A 25677-nucleotide genomic window follows, 5' to 3' on the forward strand; every position below is an offset into this window, starting at 1 on the left:
TCTAACCATGTGTATCCCTGCTCTGTATCTGTGCTCTAACCCAGCGTATCCCTGCTCTGTATCTGTTATTTAACCCAGCGTATCCCTGCACCGTATCTGTGCTCTAACCCAGCGTATCCCTGCTCTGTATCTGTGCTCTAACCCAGCGTACCTCTGCACTGTATCTGTGCTCTAACCCAGCGTATCCCTGCTCTGTATCTGTGCTCTAACCCAGCGTATCCCTGCTCTGTATCTGTGCTCTAACCCAGCGTATCCCTGCTCTGTATCTGTGCTCTAACCCAGCGTATCCCTGCACTGTGTCTGTGCTCTAACCCAGCGTATCCCTGATCTGTATCTGTTATTTAACCCAGCGTATCCCTGCTCTGTATCTGTGCTCTAACTCAGCGTATCCCTGCACTGTATCTGTGCTCTAACCTAGCGTATCCCTGCTCTGTATCTGTGCTCTAACCCAGCATATCCCTGCACTGTATCTGTGCTCTAACCCAGCGTATCCCTGCTCAGTATCTGTTATTTAACCCAGCATATCCCTGCTCTGTATATGTGCTCTAACCCAGCGTATCCCTGCACTGTATCTGTGCTCTAACCCAGCGTATCCCTGATCTGTATCTGTTATTTAACCCAGCGGATCCCTGCTCTGTATCTGTGCTCTAACTCAGCGTATCCCTGCACTGTATCTGTCCTCTAACCTAGCGTATCCCTGCTCTGTATCTGTGCTCTAACCCAGCGTATCCCTGCACTGTATCTGTGCTCTAACCCAGAGTATCCCTGCTCTGTATCTGTTGTTTAACCCAGCGTATCCCTGCTCTGTATCTGTGCTCTAACTCAACATATCCCTGCTCTGTATCTGTGCTCTAACCCAGCGTATCCCTGCTCTGTATCTGTGCTCTAACTCAACATATCCCTGCTCTGTATCTGTGCTCTATCCCAGCGTATCCCTGGTCTGTATCTGTGCTCTAACCCAGCATATCCCTGGTCTGTACCTGTGCTCTAACCCAGCGCATCCCTGCACTGTATCTGTGCTCTAACCCAGCGTATCCCTGCACTGTATCTGTGCTCTAACCCAGCGTATCCCTGCACTGTATCTGTGCTCTAACCCAGTGTATCCCTGCTCTCTATCTGTGCTCTAAGCCAGTGTATCCCTGCTCTGTATCTGTGCTCTAACCCAGCGTATCCCTGCTCTGTATCTGTGCTCTAACCCAGCGTATCCCTGCTCTGTACCTGTGCTCTAACTCAACATATCCCTGCACTGTATCTGTGCTCTAACCCAGCGTATCCCTGCACTGTATCTGTGCTCTAACCTAGCGTATCCCTGCTCTGTATCTGTGCTCTAACCCAGCGTATCCCTGCACTGTATCTGTGCTCTAACCCAGCGTATCCCTGCACTGTATCTGTGCTCTAACCTAGCGTATCCCTGCTCTGTATCTGTGCTCTAACCCAGCGTATCCCTGCACTGAATCTGTGCTCTAACCCAGCGTATCCCTGCACTGTATCTGTGCTCTAACCCAGCGTATCTCTTCATCGATGCTTCTGTGATCTGACCCCAGTTGCGTCAAAGTGACAGGCTGCCTATACCCAAATGTTAATTAATTGGGTGACAGTGGAGACCCAGTTGGGTTTATTGACAACTGTTACTCAATTCCACTTCTCTCTTGGCTGCAGAGGGGAATGTGTACTCCGCGATTACTGACACCACCCTTGGCAGTGGTGCAATTCATCGCAGTTATGGAAGGTTAAAGAACTTGAGGACTGAAGACAAGTGGCTTCAGAGTAAGTGTCACACACCAGAGAGAGTTTGCAATGATGTGGTGAGTAACTGTGCTCCCTGGACTAACATGTGCTGTTGCATTATCCTAAAAGAGAACAGATTGAAACATAGGTTTTGAGGTGTACGGTGTGAGCTGGGGCTCAGTGGGGAGGACTCTCTTGGCTCTTGGTTTGAGGCCTGTTCTGGGCACTTGAGCACAAAATCCCGGCTGACACTCCCAATGCCAGTTGCGAGGGATTATCTGCTGACAGTCGGAGGTGCCATCTTTTAGGTGAGAGGTTAACTCGAGGCCCTGTCTGCTTCCTCAGAACACCCTCCCATTACCGTGTCTTCTCTAATAGAGGCAGGTCTGCTGTGCATTTCCAGTACTTTTTGTTAAAGTGTAATTGTCTGTAATCAATCAACAGCCTCAACTGTGGATTTCAATAAGCTTCTTCCATCTTAGATCCGAGGTTCGTGGGGTCGTCATGGATCAAACTGAAGGACAGCAGCAAGGATGAGATTTACTTTTTCTTCAGTGAGACTGACAGCAGTGTTGTTCTGAATGGGGAGCCCTTCAAGTCCCGCATTGGGCGTGTGTGTAAGGTAAGACTCAGCATAAAACCGTCAAATCAGTGCCTAGTAAGAGCTTTTATTTTGAGCTCAGCTCAGGCCTCTGTCCATTGCAAACTCCATCATCACAGCCAGAGACCTCTGTCCATTACAAACTCCAACAACACGGCCAGAGACCTCTGTCCATTACAAACTCCAACAACACGGCCAGAGACCTCTGTCCATTACAAACTCCAACAACATAGCCAGAGACCTCTGTCCATTACAAACTCCAACAACACAGCCAGAGACCTCTGTCCATTACAAACTCCAACAACACAGCCAGAGACCTCTGTCCATTACAAACCCCAGCAACACGGCCAGAGACCTCTGTCCATTACAAACTCCAACAACATGGCCAGATACCTCTGTCCATGACAAACTTCAACAACACGGCCAGAGACCTCTGTCCATTACAAACTCCAACAACACGGCCAGAGACCTCTGTCCATTACAAACTCCAACAACACGGCCAGAGACCTCTGTCCATTACAAACTCCAACAACACGGCCAGAGACCTCTGTCCATTACAAACTCCAACAACACGGCCAGAGACCTCTGTCCATTACAAACTCCAACAACACGGCCAGAGACCTCTGTCCATTACAAACTCCAACAACACGGCCAGAGACCTCTGTCCATTACAAACTCCAACAACACAGCCAGAGACCTCTGTCCATTACAAACTCCAACAACACAGCCAGAGACCTCTGTCCATTACAAACTCCAACAACACAGCCAGAGACCTCTGTCCATTACAAACTCCAACAACACAGTATTACAACCAGTCCCCAAGCAAGGTCCCCCAATTTGTTATGATCCTGGACGATATACTCCAAATTGTTACCTTCCCGGATGGGACCCCAATTTGGCTATGTTCCCAGGTGAGGAGGAATGAGCTAACTCCCCTTTTATTAACTTCCTCGGTCACAACAAAGTTAACTTAAATGGGATCCCTTCCCCTGTGGATACTTTTTCCTAGTCCAAATTTATTTATTTTTCAGAAGGAGACAATTTAACCAGGCTTTCTTGAGTCCAGTTTATTCATTACTCAAAACCTAAGAAAAATAATAAAAAATGCTACACACAAACACACAGATCAGCAATAAAAAGTTGAGTCCAAAAATAAAAGCTAAAAAAGATATACGAACCAGTCTTTGGCTTGTCCGTGAGGAGTAGATGGCAAAACGTTGCAGCCGTTATGTTGGGTGATTCCAGTAGAGCCGACTTTGGCAGTTGAGCAGTTGGTTTGGAGACACTTGGTCCTGCAGTTTAGCTGAAAGAGCTGTCCTGTTTCCTTTTTGAATGTGGCTTTGCTGACTTGGCACCAGCAACAGTCAGAGACAGAGAGAGAAAGAGATTTTCCTGCAAGCTGCAGGGATGCCTAGCTGATGTTTGTCTGCTGTGACCCTCACAGCACAAACTGGCACATCAGAACTAGAACACGCCAATCAGGTCGGCAGCTGGCATTTTAACCCATCTCCTTGTGTATTCCTAGAAGGGAAAAAAACAAACATGTCTGCTCTCTTTCAACTCAGACCATATCCACATTCTGAGATATAACTCAACAGGAGATGGTTTCTGCTGAGGTAATCAGTCTTTGTTGTCTCCACAAACACAGGAGATTAAAGTTCAGTCCTATCCCTTGCATCTCTTCCTTTCAAGTGTTTCTGTCTGAATTAGGCCTTGACACCTTTTTAGGTGCAACATTCCATGTTCTCTCTGGGCTCATCTGTCAAGTATAATCCACATAGGAATTTTCCAGAAAGTGGTTACTTTACATTCTCAGCCAGCTTTTGCTTGTATGTCTAAGAGCCTCTGGTCCATTACAAACTCACATCAACACAACCAAGAGCCTCTGGTCCATTACAAACTCACATCAACACAACCAAGAGCCTCTGGTCCATTACAAACTCACATCAACACAACCAAGAGCCTCTGGTCCATTACAAACTCACATCAACACAACCAAGAGCCTCTGGTCCATTACAAACTCACATCAACACACCCAAGAGCCTCTGGTCCATTACAAACTCACATCAACACAGCCAGAAGCCTCTGGTCTGTTACAAACTTGATCAACACAGTCAGGGGCCTCTATCTACTACAAACTCCAACAACACAGTCAGGGACCTCTGTCCATTACAAACCCCATTAAATCAGCCATGGCCCTCTGTCCATTACAAACTCAGTCAACACAGGCAGGGACCTCTGTCTATTACAAACTTGGTCAATGCAGTCAGAGGTCTCTGTCCATTACAAACTTGATCAACACAGCCAGAGAGAGGTCTGTCCATACAAATTCAGTCAATGCAGCCAGGGCTCGTGTCCAATGTTGTCTTAGGTGCATTTCAAAAGTGGAGGTAAAGCCAAGGCATGATTCTCCCCAGCAGCCACCAGTGGTGAAATCTAGAGGATAAGTGGGGAAGAAGAATCAAAAGACTGGGGAGGATACAGGCCTGAAGAATGTCACTGAGGCAAGGAAACAGATGGGTTTTCAAATTGACTCAAAAGGGCACAGCCATCCAGCAGAGCCGGGAGAAAACTGGGAAATTGGATTTAATCGGCTTTAAAAGAGTACATTCCAGTTTCTTGGATGCTGGGGCAATCGAGGGACATGCGGATAAGGCTGGGAAAACAGAGTGGAAGCAGAGCTGATCCACGATCTTATTGAATGGCGGAGCAGGCTCGAGGTACAGAGTGGCCTAATTCCCACTCTCTGCCTCTTAAAGACTTTCCATTCCAAAGGCAGCCCCCCCTTAACCTGCCCCCACCACAGTTTGTCTTCCAAAGAGATTGGTCATGCTGGAAAGTGAGTAACCCCCCTTTACTTTCTGTTCGGTGTCCCCAGGTCGATGAAGGAGCAACAAAGGCTGCTCAGGACTCATGGACGACCTTCTTGAAGGCCCGACTGATCTGTGGCTTCCCAAAAGAATTGAGGTATTTCAACAAGATTGTAGATGCCTTTGTCCTCCCTGTGGAAGATGACCCCAGGAAGAGTATAGTGTACGGAATCTTCTCCAGCCTGTGGTGAGTGCAAACTACAAGAGAAGAAGCAACGTTTAGATACTGTCGAGCCAGTTCTTCATGTTTGACTATCCATTCTGTTTGTCTTGGTCAGCGCCTTTCCATTCCTGCAATGCGTGCAGCCACCCATCTTTCTCTTTCCTGTGATGTGAGTGTCACTGGCTAGGCCAACATTTTATTGCCCATCTCTAATTGCCCCTTGAGAAGGTGGTGGGTGAGCCACCTTCTTGAACCGCTGCAGTCCCCTGTGGTGTAGGTGCACCCACCGTGCTGTTAGGAAGGGAGTTCCAGGATTTTGACCCAGCGACACTGAAGGAACAGTGCACATGTGTGACTTGGAGGGGGGAACTTGGAGGTGACTGTGTTGCTACAATGCAAGCCGTTTTGTGCATTAGTGAGACCCCACAAACAGCAATGGCACAACTGGCCGTTTAACCATTTATCTCCTGGACTGGCCAACGTCCCTCCTCAAGTTGACATTGCCAAATTTGCTGCGGCTCTCCGAATAATGCCATGGGATCTACCTGAGCCACCAGAACAGGCAGGAAGGATCATGAGTTAACATCTCATCTGTGGGATAGCATCTGGCAGTGCATCAACCCAGTTAATGGCCTCCAGTGGAATTTTAACACCCAACCTTCTGATCAGCAGCCAGAATGGTACCAACTGAGTTGGACTGACAGAAGAGTGTAAGCTAAGAGCTATTGCCCGATGAAGATGGTGTTGTGAACAGTGGGCACGCTATAACCAAGCTCTGCCTATTTACTCACTCCAGCACACAATGTGTGTGCTAACTCCTTCAGTGCCTGTTTTGCTCTGTAATTAACACCCAATTCATGAAGTTTCACTCTCAGAAACTGCTCAACACAATGCAATGTCACAGTCCAAACTTCACACTAGAGTAAAAATGTCTTGGTGCTAATTACAAACATACAAATTAGGGGCAGGAGGAGGCCATTCAGCCCCTCAAGTCTGCTCCACCATTCAATAAGATCGTGGCTGATCTGACTGTTACCTCAACCCCACGTTCCTGCTTACCCCCAAACCTTTCACCCCCTTGCTTATCAAAAATCTATCTCGCTCTGCCTTAAAAATAGTCAAAGACTCTGCTTCCACCGCTCTTTCAGGAAGAGAGTTCCAAAGACTCACCACCCTCTGAGAGAAGACATTTCTCCTCATCTCTGCCTTAAATGGGCGAGCCCTTATTTTTAAACAGTGACCCTTGGTTCCAGATTCTCCCACAAGAGGAAACACCCTCTCCACATCCACCCTGTCCCCGTCAGGATCTTATAGGTTTCAGTCAAGTCGCCTCTTACTCCACTAAACTCCAGCGGATACAAGCCCAGCCTGTCCAGCCTTTCCTCACAAGACAACCCACCCATTCCTGGTATCAGTCTGGTAAATCTCTGATCTGCTTGAAACTCATTTACATCCTTCCTGAAATAAGGAGACCAATACTGTACACAGTGCTCCAGATGTGGTCCGATGACATCTCCAGATGTGTAACTGAAGCATAACTTCTCTACTTTTGCGTTCGATTCCCCTCACAACGAGCAATAACATTCGATGAGCTTTCCGAATTACTTGCTGTCATTTTCAAGCCTCCATAAGCCTCGAACCAGTCAGGCATATCGATGCCTAGGCCCCTAACAGGTTGCCTGATGTAAACAAAGTGGGGCATGGTAGGACAATATGAGATCACTGTACCGACTTACTGCTATTCTGTTTCCTTGCAGGAACTGCACTGCAGTCTGTGCCTATTCGCAAGCGGATATAGACCGGGCGTTTAAAACCTCCAAACTGAAAGGTTTCACCGGCAGCCTGCCAGCGAATCCAAGGCCAGGAACGGTATGACAGAGTGTCGCTCGAAATTGAGTTTGTCCTAGCTCTCCTGTGGCTTGGGGCAATGGTCGCGAGGGGCGTACTGGGTGACTCAGGAGGAGAGGGGGAGGCGGGAAATGGTCAGGGTTCCTGCTTCTCATCACAAGTGGTTCCTACTGAAAAGGAGCGTGCGTATGTTGTGTGAGAGCTTCAGGTGCAATGTCCGTGCTGCGGAAAGAGCTCATCAGCACACATCGAGTATATACCAGGAGCGAGTTACAGACTGGAAACCAATTGTGGGGTATTGGGGGGTTTGTATATAGAATAACAGATGCCCGGGAGTGAGTTACAGACTGGGATCTAATCAAGAGGTTCGGGTGGTTTATATATAGAATAACAGATACCCGGGAGTGAATTACAGGCTGGAATCTAATCGCGGGGTTAGGGTTGGTTTATATATAGAATAACAGATACCCAGGAGTGAGTTACAGGTTGGAATCTAATCGAGGGGTTAGGGGTGGTTTATATATAGAATAACAGATACCCGGGAGTGAGTTACAAACTGGAATCTAATTGAGGGGTTTGGGTGGTTTATATATAGAATAACAGATACCCAGGAGTGAGTTACAGGTTGGAATCTAATTGAGGGGTTAGGGGTGGTTTATATATAGAATAACAGATACCCGGGAGTGAGTTTCAGACTGGAATCTAATTGAGGGGTTCGAGGTGGGTTTATATATAGAATAACAGATACCCAGGAATGAGTTACAGACTGGAATCTAATTGAGGGGTTCAGTGGGTGGGGGGTTTTTATATATAGAATAACAGATACCCAGGAGTGAGTTACAGACTGGGATCTAATCGAGGGTTCGGGTGGTTTATATATAGAATAACAGATACCCGGGAGTGAGTTACAGACTGGAATCTAATCGAGGGGTTCGAGGTGGGTTTATATATAGAATAACAGATACCCAGGAATGAGTTACAGACTGGAATCTAATCGAGGGGTTCAGTGGGTGGGGGGTTTTTATATTTAGAATAACAGATACCCGGGAGTAAGTTACAGTATGGAATCTAATCGAGGGGTTTGGGGTGGTTTATATATAGAATAACAGATAGCCGGGAGTGAGTTACAGACTGGAATCTAATCGAGGTGTTCGGGTGGTTTACATATAGAATAACAGACCCGGAAGTGAGTTACAGACTGGAATCTAATCGAGGGGTTTGGGGTGGTTTATATATAGAATAACAGATACCCGGGAGTGAGTTACAGTCTGGAATCTAATCGAGAGGTTCGGTGGGGGGCGCTGTATAGAATAACAGATACCTGGGAGAGAGTTACAGACTGGAATCTAATCGAGGTGTTCAGGAGGGTTATATATAGAATAACAGATACCCGGGAAAGAGTTACAGACTGGAAACTAATCGAGGGGTTTGGGGTGGTTTGTATATAGAATAACCGATACCCAGGAGTGAGTTACAGACTGGAATCTAATCGAGGGGTTTGGGGTGGTTTTATATAGAATAACCGATACCCAGGAGTGAGTTAAGGACTGGAATCTAATCGAGGGGTTTGGGGTGGTTTTATATAGAATAACCGATACCCGGGAGTGAGTTACAGACTGGAATCTAATCGAGGGGTTTGGGGTGCTTTATATGTGGAATAACAGATACCTGGGGGTGAGTTACAGACTGGAATCTAATCGAGGGGTTTGGGGTGGTTTATATATGGAATAACAGATACCTGGGGGTGAGTTACAGACTGGAATCTAATCGAGGGGTTTGGGGTGGTTTATATATAGAATAACAAATACCTGGGGGTGCGTTACAGGCTGGAATCTAATCGAGGGGTTCGTGAGGTGTATATATAGAATAACAGATACCCGGGAGTGAGTTACAGACTGGAATCTAAGCGAGGGATTTGTGGAATTTATATATAGAATAACAAATACCTGGGAGTGAGTTACAGACTGGAATCTAATCGAGGGGTTTGGGGTGGTTTATATATGGAATAACAGATACCCGGGAGTGAGTTACAGACTGGAATCTAAACGAGGGGTTCGGGGTGGTTTATATTTCGAATAACAAATACCCGGGAGTTAGTTACAGACTGGAGTCTAATCAAGGGGTTCAGGGTGGTTTATATATAGAATAACAGATACTCGGGAGTGAATTACAGACTGAAATCTAATCGAGGGGTTCGGGGTGGTTTATATATAGAATAACAGATACCCGGGAGTGAGTTACAGACTGGAATCTAATCGAGGGGTTCGGGTGGTTTATATATCGAATAACAGATGCCCAGGAGTGAGTTACAGACTGGAATCTAATCGAGGGGTTCGAGGTGGTTTATATATAGAATAACAGATACCCGGGAGTGAGTTACAGACTGGAATCTAATCGAGGGGTACGGGGTGGTTTATATATAGAATAACAGATACCCGGGAGTGAGTTACAGACTGGAATCTAATCGAGGGCTACGGGGTGGTTTATATATAGAATAACAGACACCCGGGAGTGAGTTACAGACTGGAATCTAATCGAGGGGTTCGGGGGTTTATATATATAGAATAACAGATACCCGGGAGTGAGTTACAGACTGGAATCTAATTGAGATGTTGGGGTGGGGTGTTATATACAATATAATAGATATCACAGGGTTTGCATCACCTACAATACAGGCAGGTAAAGAAAATATTTGTGTGGATATAAAAGGTAAGATTGTCTGGGATGATCATCCGAAAACATTATTATCATTTCCATTGATCCAGAATTATTGGCACACACTGCACAGCCAGCAGCGTACCCCAGAGTCTCACTACCATCTGGGAAATGAGCAACTGTTCAACGTCCGGTCTCTTTCCTAGCCTTACACAGTTTAAATCTGCCATTCCTGGTCCTGCCTAATCCATTGAACAGCAATAATCCATCAATAGATTAACCAGTTTAAATACGTTTTACGAAATTAGCATGTTTTAAGCTTCTTTCCGAGCAATATTTAATTTGCACACCTGATTTATTTCCAGTGTACCAGAAGCAACGTGCCTAAGAATGTTGTGGCAGTGATCAGGAACCACCCAGAGATTGAGGAGCCCATTTACCCCATCAAGGAACAACCTCTCTACTTCATAAAGCACAGCAACTACACCAGGGTCACCGCTGACAGAGTCAAGGGTGCCAACCAGAACTTCTACCCGGTCTTGTTTCTCGGCATGGGTACGTGAAGTGATACTGTCACCGAGAAACATGCAGCGACTTGGAGCAGGTGGGGGAGGGTGACGTGTGCACTAACCTGTCCCAGGTGGGAACAGGCTGGAACTTCTCTACATTTCATCCAGACAGGCTAATAGGCTCCCTGGGTGGAATATATGTTTCTTTTTTTTTTGTTAGGTGGGTATCTGTGGGTGGGTCAGACTTGTCATAAAAATCACAGAATTGTGGGATGCGCAGCGGGGAGGCCATTCGGCCCATCATGCCCGCACCAGATCTCTGAATGAGCATTTCACGTCGTGCCCTTTTCTTGCCTCCTCCCCGTAACCCTGCATATTCTTCCTTTTCAGATAACGGTCCAGTTCCCTTCCGAGTGCCTCGATTGAACGTGCCTCCACTGCGCTCTCGGGCAGGGTATTCCGGCTGTGTTTTCTGATTTCCTGTTAGGTGTGGAAAGCAAATGATCAAGCTGCTGGGAAGTCTCACTGACCACCACCCATTTCCACCTTTCCCAGCCTGAATCATCGGCTCCCAAATCACAGCGTATCAGGCCCTTTGGCTCACTGGTCTCCTGCCTACTTTCTGACGTCCCAATCTTCCAGCCTTTGCCTAAAGGCCTCTTAAATTTAAATTTAAATTTTGCAAACACGTAAAGTTGAGTCACGCTGAGAAAAAGAGACATGGGCCAGAAGGTCTCCCCTCGTCGGGTGAGCTCGGAGTTGGGGGGGGTTGGGGGGGTGGGTGCAGTCAGGAAGCCGACAGCCGCCGGTTATCAGTTTCACGCTAGAGGGCCAATTAAGGCCTGCCCTGCGTGGATCGCGAGCGGCGGCCCTGAGCGCTGTCTGGGCGGGAGGCGGGAGGTGGGAGAGCCGGGCTGGAGGCGCGGTTCAACCTCCCTGAGGCACAGAGCTACCTCAGGGAGACTGAAGCGCTTTTTAAGAAAAATTTAACATAAAGGCAGTAAAAAGGAAAAAGAATAAAACACGTCCCCCTCCTGTGACTCTGTCAGGTGAGACGTGACACGTTTTTAATTCCACATTAACGTTTTTGATTTCAAGCGTATTCGCTTTCGGAAACCTCATCCCGGTGGTGGGGGGGGGGGGGGGGGTGGGTGAGGTTTCCCACAAAATGTAAAGGCCGCTTGGCCCTTTTGCCTCCCCCACCATCCGTTAGGACGGGCAGGGCTAATTTCAAGTTAGTTTCAAGAAATGGCCTTAAAAGGCCTTTTAATGATCGGGCGGGCACGCAGCCGAACTGGCGAGGGATATGCGGCGAGACTGCGCGACGAGGTGGGGACCCAAGCCCCATTTCACCGCGGGTCATTTCACGCCGGGACGCGTCGGGCAGGCTCGGCGCAATATTCTGGCCAGGCTGCCGTAGCCTCTCGTCCGGCACTCACCAGGACAGAGCCGCCGGAGCACGGGACCCAATGGGAACGGCAGTCCACACTTGCTCACGAGCTGAGGCGGTAATCGCTTTCTCTCTCTTCTTTTCTTAAAGGAAACGGGAAGATCCATAAAGTTTTGCACAGCGACGGGAAGTCCTTCATTATTTCTGAGCTCAGCCCCTTCAAGAATGAAGCTCCCATCTCCGCCATGACCCTGGACTCCAGCACGGTAATACCCAGATCAGCACGTCCCTCTAATCCCTCCGGCGGGTGAGATGGCGCTGAGCCAGGCTGGCTGGGCACTGCCCAGTTAAGTCAGCTTGGGGGGTGGGGGGGTGGTTGCTGTAGGCGGCCAGGCCAAGCTAGGCTGGGGAAGACTGGCACTACTGGTTGCCTCCAGCCTAGTCCGGCAGGACAGCGAGTGCTTGTGTTGCGGGATTGAGTCCGTCCTACGGCTCGGCCACTATCGTTTTGGGGGGGGGGGTCAAACGCCCTGCCGGACTGCTGTCTAAATTCACTGAAAGGGAGAGCCTTTGGAACACACAGCCGGTGCCTTCAGCAGAGAAAGGGAAATGGGAGATGATCTGCATTACTAAAGTAAACACGGGTATGTGCGCACTCCCTGTCCAACTTCCTGTCACCCTTCATTCCAACATTTAACACCGAAGCTACAACCCTCCGAGATCTCTGCGCTCCTCCAATTCCGGCCTCTCGCCCATCCCCCGATTCCCATCGTTCCACCTTTGGCGGCCGTGCCTTCAGCTGCCTGGGGGAGGCCCTGAGCTCTGGAATTCCCCCCCTAAACCTCTCCGCCTCTCTCTCTCTCCTCCTTTAAGACGCTCCTTAAAACTGGCATCTTTGACTAGGCCGTTGGCCATCTTTCCCCGCATCTCCCTACACGTCGAATTTTGTCTGATTTGTGCTCTCGTGAAGCACCGCGCCGCCTTTTACTATTTAAAGGCGCTACGTAAATGCACGTTGCTGTTTTGCAATCAGTTTAGAAGTGGAAGCCTGGCATGAGGTCGACGCAGGATCTGGGCAACAGCGGCATTGTGGAGAAAGTTTCTAAAGTCTTTCTCCGAGGCGGGCACCCTGCTACTGTACCTTACCCTCGCAATTCCCCCTTCCTGAGCTGGCATACAAGAGTGTTGGGCAAGCTATTTGACTGCAAGGGCAGCAGGGATGAACCCTGTCCTGTCCACCTCCCAGGCAGACGGTCAGTGACCGGATGACGATCTGGCAATCGGATGCCAGCTGATTTGCCCCTCCACCCAGGGCACATTTGGGATGAGCGCAAGAATGGGAACCGAAGCTCTGACCTTTTTTCTTTTGTTGCATGTGCCTCAGGACCGCTACAGGTGGGGTGGAGGGAGAGGTATAACCCAGCAAGGGATTGGGTACTGTCAGAGGGGCCAGGGGGAGATAAAGACGCACTTAGTTCCGCTACATGCAACCATGTAACATCGCGTAGCAACATTAAAGACATTGCACTCCCATCTGTCCCGGTTTTTGTCTGTGTCGCTTTGCAAACGTGCCAGTCACAGAACGTGCTGTTGGTACTCGTAACATTGTGCACCGGGCACCACGGTGCTAACTCTCTGCGTCATTCCGTTCAGGGCCAGCTGTTTGTCGGGACCCCGCTGGAGACTGTCCAACTCCCTCTAGCAGACTGCGAGGGGTACGGGAGCACCTGTCAGCCGTGTGTCGCTGCCAGAGACCCGTACTGTGGCTGGGATCAAGACAATGGGAAATGCGTGTCCGTCTCTCAAGCTCTGAACAGTAGTGACAGGTAGAAATCGATATACTTGGCATCATTTGTGCACGGCTCTTGACCAAGCTCATGTGGCGGCACTCATCGTCCCTTGTCGACCTCTTGTTCATGTGTACACTCCGTCTCTGCTTTCTTCTGTCTGTATCCTCCTCCACCGAAGAGGACTATTCTTGGTACTGCTGCCTCGTTGGGTGGGCAACTACTCGAAAAGAAAGATTTTTCTTTTCACACTGGGTGGAGCCGCTAGGGTAATGGTGATGTCACTGCCCTAGTAACCCAGACTAATGCCCCGAGGACACGGGTTCAAACCCCACCATGGGCACAGGGTGGAATTTAAATTCATTTAATAAATCTGGAATTGAAAGCTGGTCTCAGCGATGGTGATCAAGATACAATCCCAAAGAACCCCCATCTGCTTCACTAATGTCGTCTGGGAAAGGAAATCTAACGTCCTTATCTGGTCTGGCCTACAGGTGACTCCAGATTCACAGCAATGCGGTTGATTCTAAACAACTCGCTCAGTTAACTGACAATTGGGGATGAGCAACAACATTGGCCTAGCCCAGAGAGGCCCACATCCCGTGAAAGAATATATTTAAAATTGGGCAGTTTGAGAGATACTCCCTCCCTAACAGCGCTGTGGGTGTACCTACACCACAGGGACTGCAGCGGCTCAAGTAGGCAGCTCGCCACAAGAAGGCAGCTCGCCACAAGAAGGCAGCTCGCCACAAGAAGGCAGCTCAAGGGCAATTAGGGATGGGCAACAAATGCTGGCCAAGCCAGCAATGCCATTATCCCACGAAAGTAAAAAAAAAATACCGGGGGCCTGAAATTTGGGAGTTATTTGTAGACTCACTTCAGCGAACACAGAACTTTCCCCATCTCCAAGAAAAAGGAAACCTAACCGGCAGGCTTGATATCCTGATTGCGTAAGGAGCCATCGGTAAATAGAAATGAGGTGTAATTGTTTCTCAGATCTGAGCAGCTCACAAGGTCTGTTTACTGTTGTTTCATTTTACCTTGCAGCATGATCCTCCAGAGTGTCGAGCAGCTCAACGTCTCCCTTTGTGATGACGGACAAGGTATTTCCCACCTCCTCCAATGGACACTGACCCACACAACCTAACTTAACATCGGCCCCAGTGCCAATAGCTGACCCTATCTTCCCCTTCCAACCATTCACCATGTCTCAGGTGCCAAACGCATCTGCCATACAGTGCCACAGGTGCCCTCTGGAACCTTGCCCACCCGGCCATTTTTTTCCCAAGATTCCATGGGCTATTCAACTGTCAGGGGCATCGCAATCAGGTCTGAATCTGTCTGTCTCTACCTGCCCCTTCCTAGTTGGACAGCAATCTGCAAAGAAGCCCTGGCTGATTCTCTCCCTCGCTAAGCCAGATTGTACAGGGATCATTTGCTCTCCACAAGCTGCTGCTCCTCCAGCCACGAATAGCTCGCAATACCGCGGCCAGTAACTCACCTCCCGTCTCCCCAAAGCCTGTCCACCATCTACAAGGCACAAGTCAGGAGTGTGATGGAATACCCTCCGCTTGCCTGGATGAGTGCAGCCCCCACAACACTCAAGAAGCTCGACACCATCCACTTGATTGGCATGCCTTCCACAAACATTCACTCCCTCCACCAGGAGACAGTGGGAAGGGTGAGTGGCAGGGATAGCATGGTGTGAGGGGTGTCACTTTTTTTGCTGCTGGAGTCTAATCTTCATTAATTATATGTTTCCATTTTAGGCTGTAAATTCACAGTATGTAACATAATTTGTACGAAAGTTTCTGGGGGAAGGGGGAAACAATCCAGTTCTTGAGTTAAGAATGTTCTGAATTTATGTACCTTGTTTTATTCTTCTCTGAAAAGTTCAGATCAGCAATTCAATCTCCTGTACATCTTTCCTAAACTACTGGTAGATGACTGACTGGCAAATCCTGAGGATAGTGTCATTAGCGTAAAAGGAGCAGATGCCATTTATAGTATATTGTGGTTTGGCACCAGAGAGTCAGAATAGTAAGATTGTATTAGCTACAGAGTTGAACTGTTTTGTAAATGTAGTGATTTCTTTGCAACCACTTTTCTAACATAAGTTGATTGCTCTGTGATTAATTATCCTTAGAGACTCAGCATTGAGCCTCCAATTTCACCATTGCTACAGTCACTCTGTCTACTGCATGCAGGTGTAATGAATGAAAGACAAAACCTACATTTATGCAGCACCTTTCACAATGTCCCAAATCACTTTACAGCCAATTAAGTACTTTTCAGTTGTAATCACTGGTAGTAATGTGGGCAATTTTATCAAATGGAGCAGCAGGATCAAGGGGCCGAATGGCTTATACCTGCTCCTAATACACATGTTTGTATGCAATTCTGCAATTCTATGAGATGATCTGGGCTAGATGGCCTTTGTCATCCATAATTATCTTGTGGTTAGAGGGTGGAATCATGACTGGAGTTCTGTTTCTTTTGTTGCTAATGAAAGTTTACTGTGAGTGGGGTTTCTGGGGTGAGACTGCCAGGACAGGGGTGTGTAATGGGCTCAGAGTGAATCAATAACCTGTTTTACATTGCACATGATTCTCTAGAGTCTTTTCCATTGACTTCAATCTTGTTTTTTTGTCTACCTACCTAGCATCCCAGTCTATCTTGGTGTTATTTGTGAGTTTTTTGAGGTATTGAAATATTGTGATAAAGTTGTGCTGCATAGTAGATATTGAAAATAGACTGTAGTGAGAAGCAGCAATCAGCAGAGACTTCAGACATTTTGATCAAGAAAACACAGATACAATTGTGAACCATTCAGTCTTCGTCCTCTGGCCTCTTAAAAGTCATGTTGCACAGAGACACCTGAGGGCTCCAATGCTTCCCACTGTCAATGAAGACCTAGGTTCTTCAACCATTCCACTTTGTTGCTAAAGTATCATTTGATCTTTCTACTCTGTGAGATTATTGATAAAATAAAATCCAATTACACCCCTTGTATGAAATGAAATAATATCATGTGCCCAGGCAGGAGAAAATCTTCTTCTACTTTGACAGAATGGAATAGGTTTTGTGCAGTTTATCTGGGTTGCAAGTATTGAATCCTTCCCCCAAATATGAATTTACTGTCACGGTGTCCATATGGTGCAACATGCAGAACATGTTAATGAGTGCTGAGGCAATCACCAAAATCAGTGTTAACATCTGTACAGTGTTATACATAGCTAATGGGATATTCTCCTGTCAAATGAACAATATTGTACGATGCTGTTAAACTATAATTTATACTCTCTGGTTTGTTTAATAGTCAAGGTGGGATCACCAAAAGGGTGCACACAGACTAAGACTGCATTATATCGTTGATGTTCTTAATATTAATGACTCAAGCTGCATATATATCAGATATTTGCAACCAGATGTTAACAATGGGTGTCATCATTTTACTAGGACCTTTCTGTGATTGGTGAATCTTGAAAGAGGGAAGAATATCTCACACGATTGAGAGAGGGTGGGAGGAGGAGAATAAGGGGCCCGGGAAGCGGAAAAGCACCAGGGCCCATGATTCCACTCCTTGGCCCTGCCAAAATATTAGTGTTTGAGGGATGGGGGTTGAAGGATCCTCCTTTAACGTGTTGGAAAGTATTTCAATGAATTTTTCTGTTTCCTCCCCCCCCCACCCCCCCACCTCCTCAGATGTTCAGTCATTTGACAAGCGGTCTGAAGTGTTAACCGTGGATTCAGGTGTCTACCTCTACCTGCCTTGTCCGGTGAAGTCGTACCACGCAGTGTACTCGTGGAGCTACAACCAGAAGGATCAGTATAACTGCACCGTCAGGGATGGCTCCTGCTCTCTGTTCTTCAACGAGCAGCTCCCAACAAGTGAGGGGCTCTTTGAGTGCCTAGCCAGTGAGGATGGACTGAAGGAGGTTGTCGCTGTCTATACTGTCAGAGTGAACGCTGGAAGCTCACCAGAACTGGCGTCCACTGCTGTCATTTTTGGCCTGGTTGCTGTTTACATCCTGATGTGAGGGGAGCGAGGTGTGGGGGGGGCGGTGGGGGGTGGTTTCTGGAGGCACGCATGGAGTACATGAATTTTATACTGAATGTCAACTCTTGAGTGCTGGGAAAAAGCTGGCACCTTAACAGAAACGTGATTTATTTATGAATTGAATGGCTTGCCATTTCTCCCACCTCTTGTTCCTCCTCAACACCCATCTACAATTAGTAACTGGCCACAGGGCACCTATGGGTTCCTGCTCAACGGAGGATTGCTGGCCAAGAGGGGCTCTCATCCTGCTTTAGTCAATTCCGGTAATAAGAATTCTGCCACCATTGGTCACCCCATTGCTGATACTCTGTTTTCTAACTGGTGTTAGTGTTGGGAAAGGGGAGAATCCCTGGTGAAATGATTCTGAATTCAATTTGAAGCGCACCTCAACCGAGTGTTAACAGAATGCCAGTAAATCGGCATTATAACACTACATCAGACAGTGTAGAGGGAGCTTTACTCTGTATCTAACCCCGTGCTGTACCTGTCCTGGGAGTGTTTGATGGGGACAGTGTAGAGGGAGTTTTACTCTGTATCTAACCCCGTGCTGTACCTGTCCTGGGAGTGTTTGATGGGGACAGTGTAGAGGGAGTTTTACTCTGTATCTAACCCCGTGCTGTACCTGTCCTGGGAGTGTTTGATGGGGACAGTGTAGAGGGAGTTTTACTCTGTATCTAACCCCGTGCTGTACCTGTCCTGGGAGTGTTTGATGGGGACAGTGTAGAGGGAGTTTTACTCTGTATCTAACCCCGTGCTGTACCTGTCCTGGGAGTGTTTGATGGGGACAGTGCAGAGGGAGATTTACTCTGTATCTAACCCAGTGCTGTACCTGTCCTGAGAGTGTTTGATGGGGGATAGTGTAGAGGAAGCTTTACTCTGTATCTAACCCCATGTTGTACCTGTCCTGAGAGTGTTTGATGGGGACAGTGTAGAGGGAGTTTTACTCTGTATCTAACCCCGTGCTGTACCTGTCCTGGGAGTGTTTGACGGGGACAGTGTAGAGAGAGCTTTACTCTGTATCTAACTCCGTGCTGTACCTGTCCTGGGAGTGTTTGATGGGGACGGTGTAGAGGGAGCTTTACTCTGTATCTAACCCTGTGCTGTACCTGTCCTGGGAGTGTTTGATGGGGACAGTGCAGAGGGAGATTTACTCTGTATCTAACCCAGTGCTGTACCTGTCCTGAGAGTGTTTGATGGGGGATAGTGTAGAGGAAGCTTTACTCTGTATCTAACCCCATGTTGTACCTGTCCTGAGAGTGTTTGATGGGGACAGTGTAGAGGGAGTTTTACTCTGTATCTAACCCCGTGCTGTACCTGTCCTGGGAGTGTTTGACGGGGACAGTGTAGAGAGAGCTTTACTCTGTATCTAACCCCGTGCTGTACCTGTCCTGGGAGTGTTTGATGGGGACAGTGTAGAGGGAGTTTACTCTGTATCAAACCCTGTGCTGTACCTGTCCTGGGAGTGTTTGACGGGGACAGTGTAGAGGGAGCTTAACCATCGAACTCACCAATTTGCGTTTAACCCCAATGGCTATTAGAGCAAAGTTTTAATCAACGTACACTGCCTTCCACAAAGAGGAAAGTGCTATGAATCGGGTGTGAGGTCTCCCCGGACCAGAAGTGCGACAATTTAAGAAAACTGAAAATATAATTAATTCAGTCCTCTCAGAAGAGCCCCTCCTGCTGGCCCATTTGGTAGGTGCACTGCTCCTTGGGCCAGTCAGACCAAGAGAGCCCCAGTTTGGGAAGCCCCATTCTGTGCTGCATTAGCTCGTTTCAGTCAGGCTGCTACAACAAGTCTGACCAGGCCAGGCCTCTGACTGACGTGCTACACCCTCCACTTGTGGTTGGCCCTCCCAACACCCCATCCCTCAGCCAAGAATATCCTTGTACCTGTCGAACTACATGGCCATGTGGAGGGGAGAAAGAGAGAAATACGTCACCTCAGGCTGAGAGACATCTGTCCCTGACGCGGAACGAGACTGATTCTGGCACGGGTAGCTCCTTGTGGCACTCGGCTGAACAGGGACTGTAAAGTTAACTCTTAAACCACCAAGCACTCGGTGCTCACCGACTGACTCCTCTAGTCACACCAACACTATAATCTCCCCATTTGTACAGGCAATGCTCATTCAGCATTTTAAAGCTACCCATCTGATACCTGTGTGCTAACCACGAGCTTTCCTGTTTTTAAATTATTCCTTTTGTTGGCTCAGACTGCCCAAACTAATTTCTTGTAAGGCTCAAAGAACGAGAGGGCCAGAAGTTCATATTTTGGACAAGTGGTCAGCGGGTAACAGCATGTCTCTTTAAGCAGAAAGCCGGGAGAACGAATGACAAAATAGAACTATTTTGCTTTGTTCCCAAGGTGCCCAACGTTTTGGGTACATGTCGGTTTGGATGTAGAATGCGACCTGTGTTTTTATGGAGTGCCTGTGTGAATCCACGCATGTTTGCCACTCTTAAAAACAGGGAGTTAAGGATTAGACGCTTCTGAGGACAGAACATTCCTGCATGGTGCTGCTGAACCTTTTGGAGGGGGCTTCGCTTTTCTACTAACAATGATCTGCTGCCAGAGCGTCAACTCCTTTCTCAAACGACAAAAAGGTTAACGGCTGTCTGTTGTTCATCTCCAGAGTGCCTTGACCCGCCCCAAGTCGGATAAGCGTGCCTGCGCAATCGGAGGAAACTCGACAAAGGCTGGGCCAGAACAGGTTCATTCTCGAGTGTGACGCCCTTCACAGTCGAATTGCCTGTTCACTCTCGCCGTCTCGACTCGCACATGAGTCACTCGGGGCAACTGAGAACTGTGGAATCAAGTGAGGTGGAGGGGGTAAGAAGGAAGCCGGGCCGCATACTGGCTCCTGATAAAAGGCTGGAGGTGGAAGGGGAGCAGCTGAGTGGATGAGGAGCTTCGCTGCTCTCTGAGAACACTAGACGCCCCCCCCGCCCCACAACCCCTCAGAAATATGCAGAAAGACAGACTCCGTCTGACGTGCGCACATCGGGTTCCAGCTCCTCTCCCTCCCTACAAGCAGACGGACCAACGGCTGGATAAATGTGTGGTGGCTGGCACAGACACGATGGGCTGAATGGCCTCTATCTGTGCCATACGCCTGCCATGATACGTAGCCACCGGCGTTAATCCTCGAGCGCCTCACAGCCAAGGATTCACTTCACTCTTAAAGCAGCAACGTCGGTCTTTGGGCGATTGGGGTGGGGGCCAGGGTGTTTGATAAATGCATTTCCCGTTTAAGATGCTTTGCACTGAATTGAATGTTACAGTCCAGATCCAATAAAGGACTCTTTTGAATGGTATCCGTCTAATTTTGTAAGCATATTTAGCGCTGTGACTGTTTGCAATCGGAATATTTGGTCAACGATAAATGAATGTTTTAATAAAGGATTGAATGTTACAGGGGATCTGCTTTTTGTTCAGTCGTGTATATCTGCGTCGGTGTGTATGTATATTTGTGTGTTGGGTTGCTCTGCATACACAGGATTGTGTTTCATTGGGATACCAGGTTTGGGAAGTGCTGGGAGCTTGGCTAACGTGTCCATACTGTCAGGCCAAACCTTTATATGGACCTGAAACGTTAACTCCGTTTCTCCCTCCACAGATGCTGCCAGCCTGCTGGGTATTTCCAGCACTTCCTGGCTTTTATTCCCGATTTCCAGCACCCACGTTGGCCTGCTTGATTTTTTTTTTTAAATATAAAGTTGCGGTTAGGCCTCACTTACAGAGCACTGCAAACCAGTTATGGTCCCCACACTTATAGGAAGGCTGTGAGGCTCCTTCAGAGGGTGCAGAGGAGATTTCTCAATACTTCCAGGGACGAGGGGATTTTTAGAGACAGGGTTGGGCTGGAGAATCTGGGGTTGTTCTCCTTGCAGCAAAGGGGACGGAGGGGAGATCTGAGAGAGATTATGACAAGTGTAGATCAGGTGGACAGAGAAAAGCTGCTTCCATTAGCTGATGGTCAAGGACGAGGGACACAGATTTAAAGTTTTGGGCAAGAGATGCTGGGGGGAGGGGGGAAATGTGAGGAAGAACTCTTCTTACACAGCAAGTGTACTTGCTGCCTACGAGGGTGGTAGAAGTGGAGATGAATAATTTTGAAAGGAATTGGATGGGACCTTGAAGGAAATAAACTTGCAGGGCCTCTCGGGGATCGAGAGCGGGGTGTGGGGGAGGGGAATGGGGCTGACTGGATTAATCTACAGACAGCTGGCAGAGACACGATGGCCTCTTTCTGTGCTGTAATGGCTCTATACAGCCTCTCAGGCCATGAAACTTCATAGCTGAGCCCAACTCTCAGCTTAATTGAAATCCACCCAATGTGAAACTGTTCGAACTCTTGTCTTGTGTATCAGACTATGAAGACTACTAACAGAAAAAGCCTGGTAGCTCTTACAGACTCGTGCTTGCACCTTTACAGGTGTAGTAGCTGAGAGATTTGAGATAGGTACAGGATCATACAATGAACGAGGGCTGTATGGGTTGATGGAGCACAATAGTGTACATATAATGTTTGAGAGAGCTGAATGGACTCACCATTTCCCCATTTCCCACCAGAGACTATGCAGGATGTCCATCAAAGCCTCCTGTCCACTGCAGATGGGGCAGGGCTGATCTTCTGGCAACGGAACCACCTCTATGCTCTGCCCTGAAACCCTCAGTCATGTATCGAACCAGAGAAGCATTGGAGATGTCAGTCTCCCGCGCTCCATGAGCTTCAGTGGGATCACCATCGCTGAATCCCCCACTATCAACATCCTGGGGGTTACCATTGACCAGAAACTGAACTGGACCAGCCATATAAATACTGTGGCTACGAGGACAGGTCAGAGGCTGGGAATCCTGCGGAGAGTTACTCACCTCCTGACTCCCCAAAGCCTGTCCACCATCTACAAGGCACAAGTCAGGAGTGTGATGGAATATTCCCCACTTGTCTGGATGAGTGCGGCTCCCATAACACTCAAGAAGCTCAACACCATCCAGGACAAAGCAGCCCCGCTTGATCGGCACCCCATCCACAAACATCCACTCCCTCCACCACCGACGCACAGTAGCAGCAGCGTGTGTACCATCTACAAGATGCACTGCAGCAACTCACCAAGGCTCCTTCAACAGCACCTTCCAAACCCACGACCTCTACCATCTAGAAGGACAAGGGCAGCAGACACATGGGGAACACCCACCACCTGGAAGTTCCCCTCCAAGTTACTCACCATCCTGACTTGGAAATATATCGGCCGTCCCTTCACTGTCACTGGGTCCAAATCCTGGAACTCCCTCCCTAACAGCACGGTGGGTGTAACCACACCACAGGGACTGCAGCGGCTCAAGGAGGCAGCTCACCCACCACCTTCTCAAAGGGGGCATTTAGGGATGGGCAGTAAAAAATATGGTAGCCAGCAACACCCACATCCCATGAAAAAATAAAAAGAACCCCAAACTCTGCTGCTAATCCCGCCGCCCCCCCCCCCCCTCCACAACTCTGCCCCCGCAAATATCCTGTCCCATTTGTTCATCCACCATCCACGTTCCTTGCTGATCTGCGTTGCATCTCGGTTCCCCACAAGGGCTTAAAAGTCTCATCCTGATCCCCAACTTGGTGCGAAAGCGCTCCCGGGAAAGTGACCTGGGGCGTTTTACTACGCTTAAAGGCACCGCGTAAATGGGCATGCCATTGCTACACGGGGATAGAGGCGTGCTTTGGAGGCTGGCGGAATGGTCACAGCGTGGAAGGTGGCCATTCGGCCCATCGTCTTCCTGCCGGCTCACTGCCAGGGCAGCGCGCCAATGGTTCCGCCAGAAAAATTCCTTCTCCCCGGCGGCTTCTTCGGTTGACCCCCCTCCAGGCAGTTCCTGCTCAAATTTAGGTGGGGTAAATGGCTCTTGCCCTGTGTGTGTCTTTTTATTGCAAACAAAAAAAAACCGATCAGCTGCTATGTAAATGCAAGTTGTTGTTGTTGTTGTTGTTGTTGAGGTGGTGCTACCCGCCCCGCCCCCACCGAAGGCGCATGCGCAGCCGGCTAACCGTCGCACCTCACCGCGTGCCTCTCCTTCGCGCGGGAACGGGTCACATGGCTCGGGCCAGCGCGCGGCCTGGCGGAGTGAGAGACTGTGCGGGGGGGGGGGGGGGGGGTGGTGGGTGGGTGAGCGGGGAAGAGTGTTGTGAGCCAGCTGCGCATGCGCACTACGTGCTCAAGCGCCTACCTGTCCAATCGTAGCCGCCCCAGTCGAGGAGAGCTTGCAGGCCTTATCTTCTGCGCACGCGCGCTGATGGCCTTCGCCCTCGCCCCGCCCCACTCCCCCATTGCCACGCAGGCTCTGTGGACGCCGAGCGTCGTCAGCATGCCACCATGAAACAATTATCCTGGGAATTGCCGGCCAGGTCGAGCGGTGAACTGAGAGGGTACAAGTAAGGGGAGGGGGAGTAAGAACTGGTTATTAGTTCCCGTGGAGGACTCATGGCTTCCGTGTTTCGGAGGGAAACTACAACTCCCAGGGTGCATCGGGTTGTGTCCTTGCGCTGATTGGTCAGAATTCATGCACACCCTCCCCCCACCTCCGTTTGGAAACACTGTCTCTTTCCCCGCCCCCCCTGGAGGTATCCCGGATGCCCCATGGGTTCAGCGCTCTGATTGGTCAGAATCCAAGGTTGGACTGGTCTCTGCCTACTGATTGGTTAGAACCCAAAGCCCGGACTCGGTTCTTGCCGCTGATTGGTCGTAATGGTGCCCCGCCCCGAACATTATCCCGGATGTGATTACACCAACACCACCCCCCCCCCCCTCCCCCCCCACCCTTCTTTGTGCCGATTGGTCAGCATTGAAGCTGGACCCGCCTGTTTGGTCGGACGGCGCCTCCCTGCGACCTATCCCGGATGCCATGTGGGCTGTGAGCGTTGATTGGCCGCGACGTGAGCTGGGGCCCCACCTCTTCCCGCTGGTTGGGTGGCGGGCGGCGCTACGGGGAGGGGGAATCGGCGGCGGCGGCGGCGGCTGCAGATCCGGGAAGAGTGAGTCGGGGGAGGGGAGCAAATGGGGAGGGGGAAGGAGTGGGGGCGGGGCACAGTGGGGAGGGGAGGGGAGGGGAGGGGAGGGGATGGGGGAGCAGGAGCAGGGTCGAGCGGGCAGAGGGATCGGGGGCGGGAGGAGAGAGGGGTTGAGGGGGTCCAAAGGGGCTTGGAAGGCGAGAGGGGCATTAGGGCAGAGGGGTCGGGGGGGGGGGGGGGGGGGGGGGGAGATGGTCAGGGGGGAGGGGGCACAAGGGGGCGAAGGGATGTGGAAGGGGGAAAGCAGGGGAGGGGGTAGGGGCACAAGGATGTGGGGAAGAGTTGCAAAGCGACTCCGGGTGCAGGGGGAAGAGGGGGGTTGGGGAGAAGCTGGGGGGGAGAAGAGGGGGGTTGGGGAGAAGCTGGGGGGGGGAAGAGGGGGTTGGGGAGAAGCTGGGGGGGGGAAGAGGGGGGTTGGGGAGAAGCTGGGGGGGGGGAAGAGGAGGTTGGGGAGAAGCTGGGGGGGAGAAGAGGGAGGTTGGGGAGAAGCTGGGGGGGAGAAGAGGGGGGTTGGGGAGAAGCTGGGGGGGGGGAAGAGGAGGTTGGGGCGAAGCTGGGGGGGGGAAGAGGAGGTTGGGGAAAAGCTGGGGGGGGGAAGAGGGGGTTGGGGAGAAGCTGGGGGGGGAAGAGGGGGTTGGGGAGAAGCTGTGGGGGAGAAGAGGGGTGTTGGGGAGAAGCTGGGGGGGAGAAGAGGGGGGTTGGGGAGAAGCTGGGGGGGGAAGAGGGGGTTGGGGAGAAGCTGTGGGGGAGAAGAGGGGTGTTGGGGAGAAGCTGGGGGGGAGAAGAGGGGGGTTGGGGAGAAGCTGGGGGGGAGAAGAGGGGTGTTGGGGAGAAGCTGGGGGGGAGAAGAGGGGGGTTGGGGAGAAGCTGGGGGGGAGAAGAGGGGGGTTGGGGAGAAGCTGGCGGGGGGGAGAAGAGGGGGGTTGGGGAGAAGCTGGCGGGGGGGAGAAGAGGGGGGTTGGGGAGAAGCTGGGGGGGAGAAGAGGGAGGTTGGGGAGAAGC

The 25677-nt window shown here is 49.8% G+C and overlaps 3 protein-coding genes across 5 annotated transcripts in view; 2 read left to right on the plus strand and 1 right to left on the minus strand.

Annotated features, from left to right (window-relative positions):
• The window catches only part of LOC121272879 (semaphorin-7A-like), a 28196-nt gene extending 10605 nt beyond the window's left edge, over nucleotides 1-17591 (plus strand). Inside the window, exons 6-14 of the mRNA XM_041179716.1 lie at nucleotides 1660-1767; nucleotides 2211-2350; nucleotides 5208-5386; nucleotides 7120-7231; nucleotides 10231-10420; nucleotides 11915-12030; nucleotides 13418-13590; nucleotides 14599-14654; nucleotides 17257-17591. Coding sequence (XP_041035650.1) covers nucleotides 1660-1767; nucleotides 2211-2350; nucleotides 5208-5386; nucleotides 7120-7231; nucleotides 10231-10420; nucleotides 11915-12030; nucleotides 13418-13590; nucleotides 14599-14654; nucleotides 17257-17591 — 1409 coding nt within the window. The remainder of the gene's footprint in view (nucleotides 1-1659; nucleotides 1768-2210; nucleotides 2351-5207; nucleotides 5387-7119; nucleotides 7232-10230; nucleotides 10421-11914; nucleotides 12031-13417; nucleotides 13591-14598; nucleotides 14655-17256) is intronic.
• LOC121272921 (semaphorin-4B-like) overlaps nucleotides 1-23947 on the minus strand; it is a 114932-nt gene extending 90985 nt beyond the window's left edge. Inside the window, exons 1-2 of one of the 3 annotated variants that reach the window (XM_041179783.1) lie at nucleotides 23835-23947; nucleotides 3508-3850 (exon numbers count right to left, since the gene is read on the minus strand). The gene's annotated coding sequence lies outside the window, so the exon portion shown is untranslated. Of the gene's footprint in view, nucleotides 1-3507; nucleotides 3851-23663; nucleotides 23722-23834 lie in introns of those variants that run through there. The other 2 variants (XM_041179786.1, XM_041179787.1) reach the window with 2 other exon arrangements.
• Nucleotides 23948-24604: 657 nt separating this feature from the next.
• The window catches only part of LOC121272880 (tudor and KH domain-containing protein-like), a 177267-nt gene continuing 176194 nt past the window's right edge, over nucleotides 24605-25677 (plus strand). The window contains exon 1 of the mRNA XM_041179717.1: nucleotides 24605-24639. The gene's annotated coding sequence lies outside the window, so the exon portion shown is untranslated. The remainder of the gene's footprint in view (nucleotides 24640-25677) is intronic.

The sequence above is a fragment of the Carcharodon carcharias genome, chromosome 36 (assembly GCF_017639515.1).
Source record: "Carcharodon carcharias isolate sCarCar2 chromosome 36, sCarCar2.pri, whole genome shotgun sequence".
NCBI classification, from domain to species: Eukaryota; Metazoa; Chordata; class Chondrichthyes; order Lamniformes; family Lamnidae; genus Carcharodon; species Carcharodon carcharias.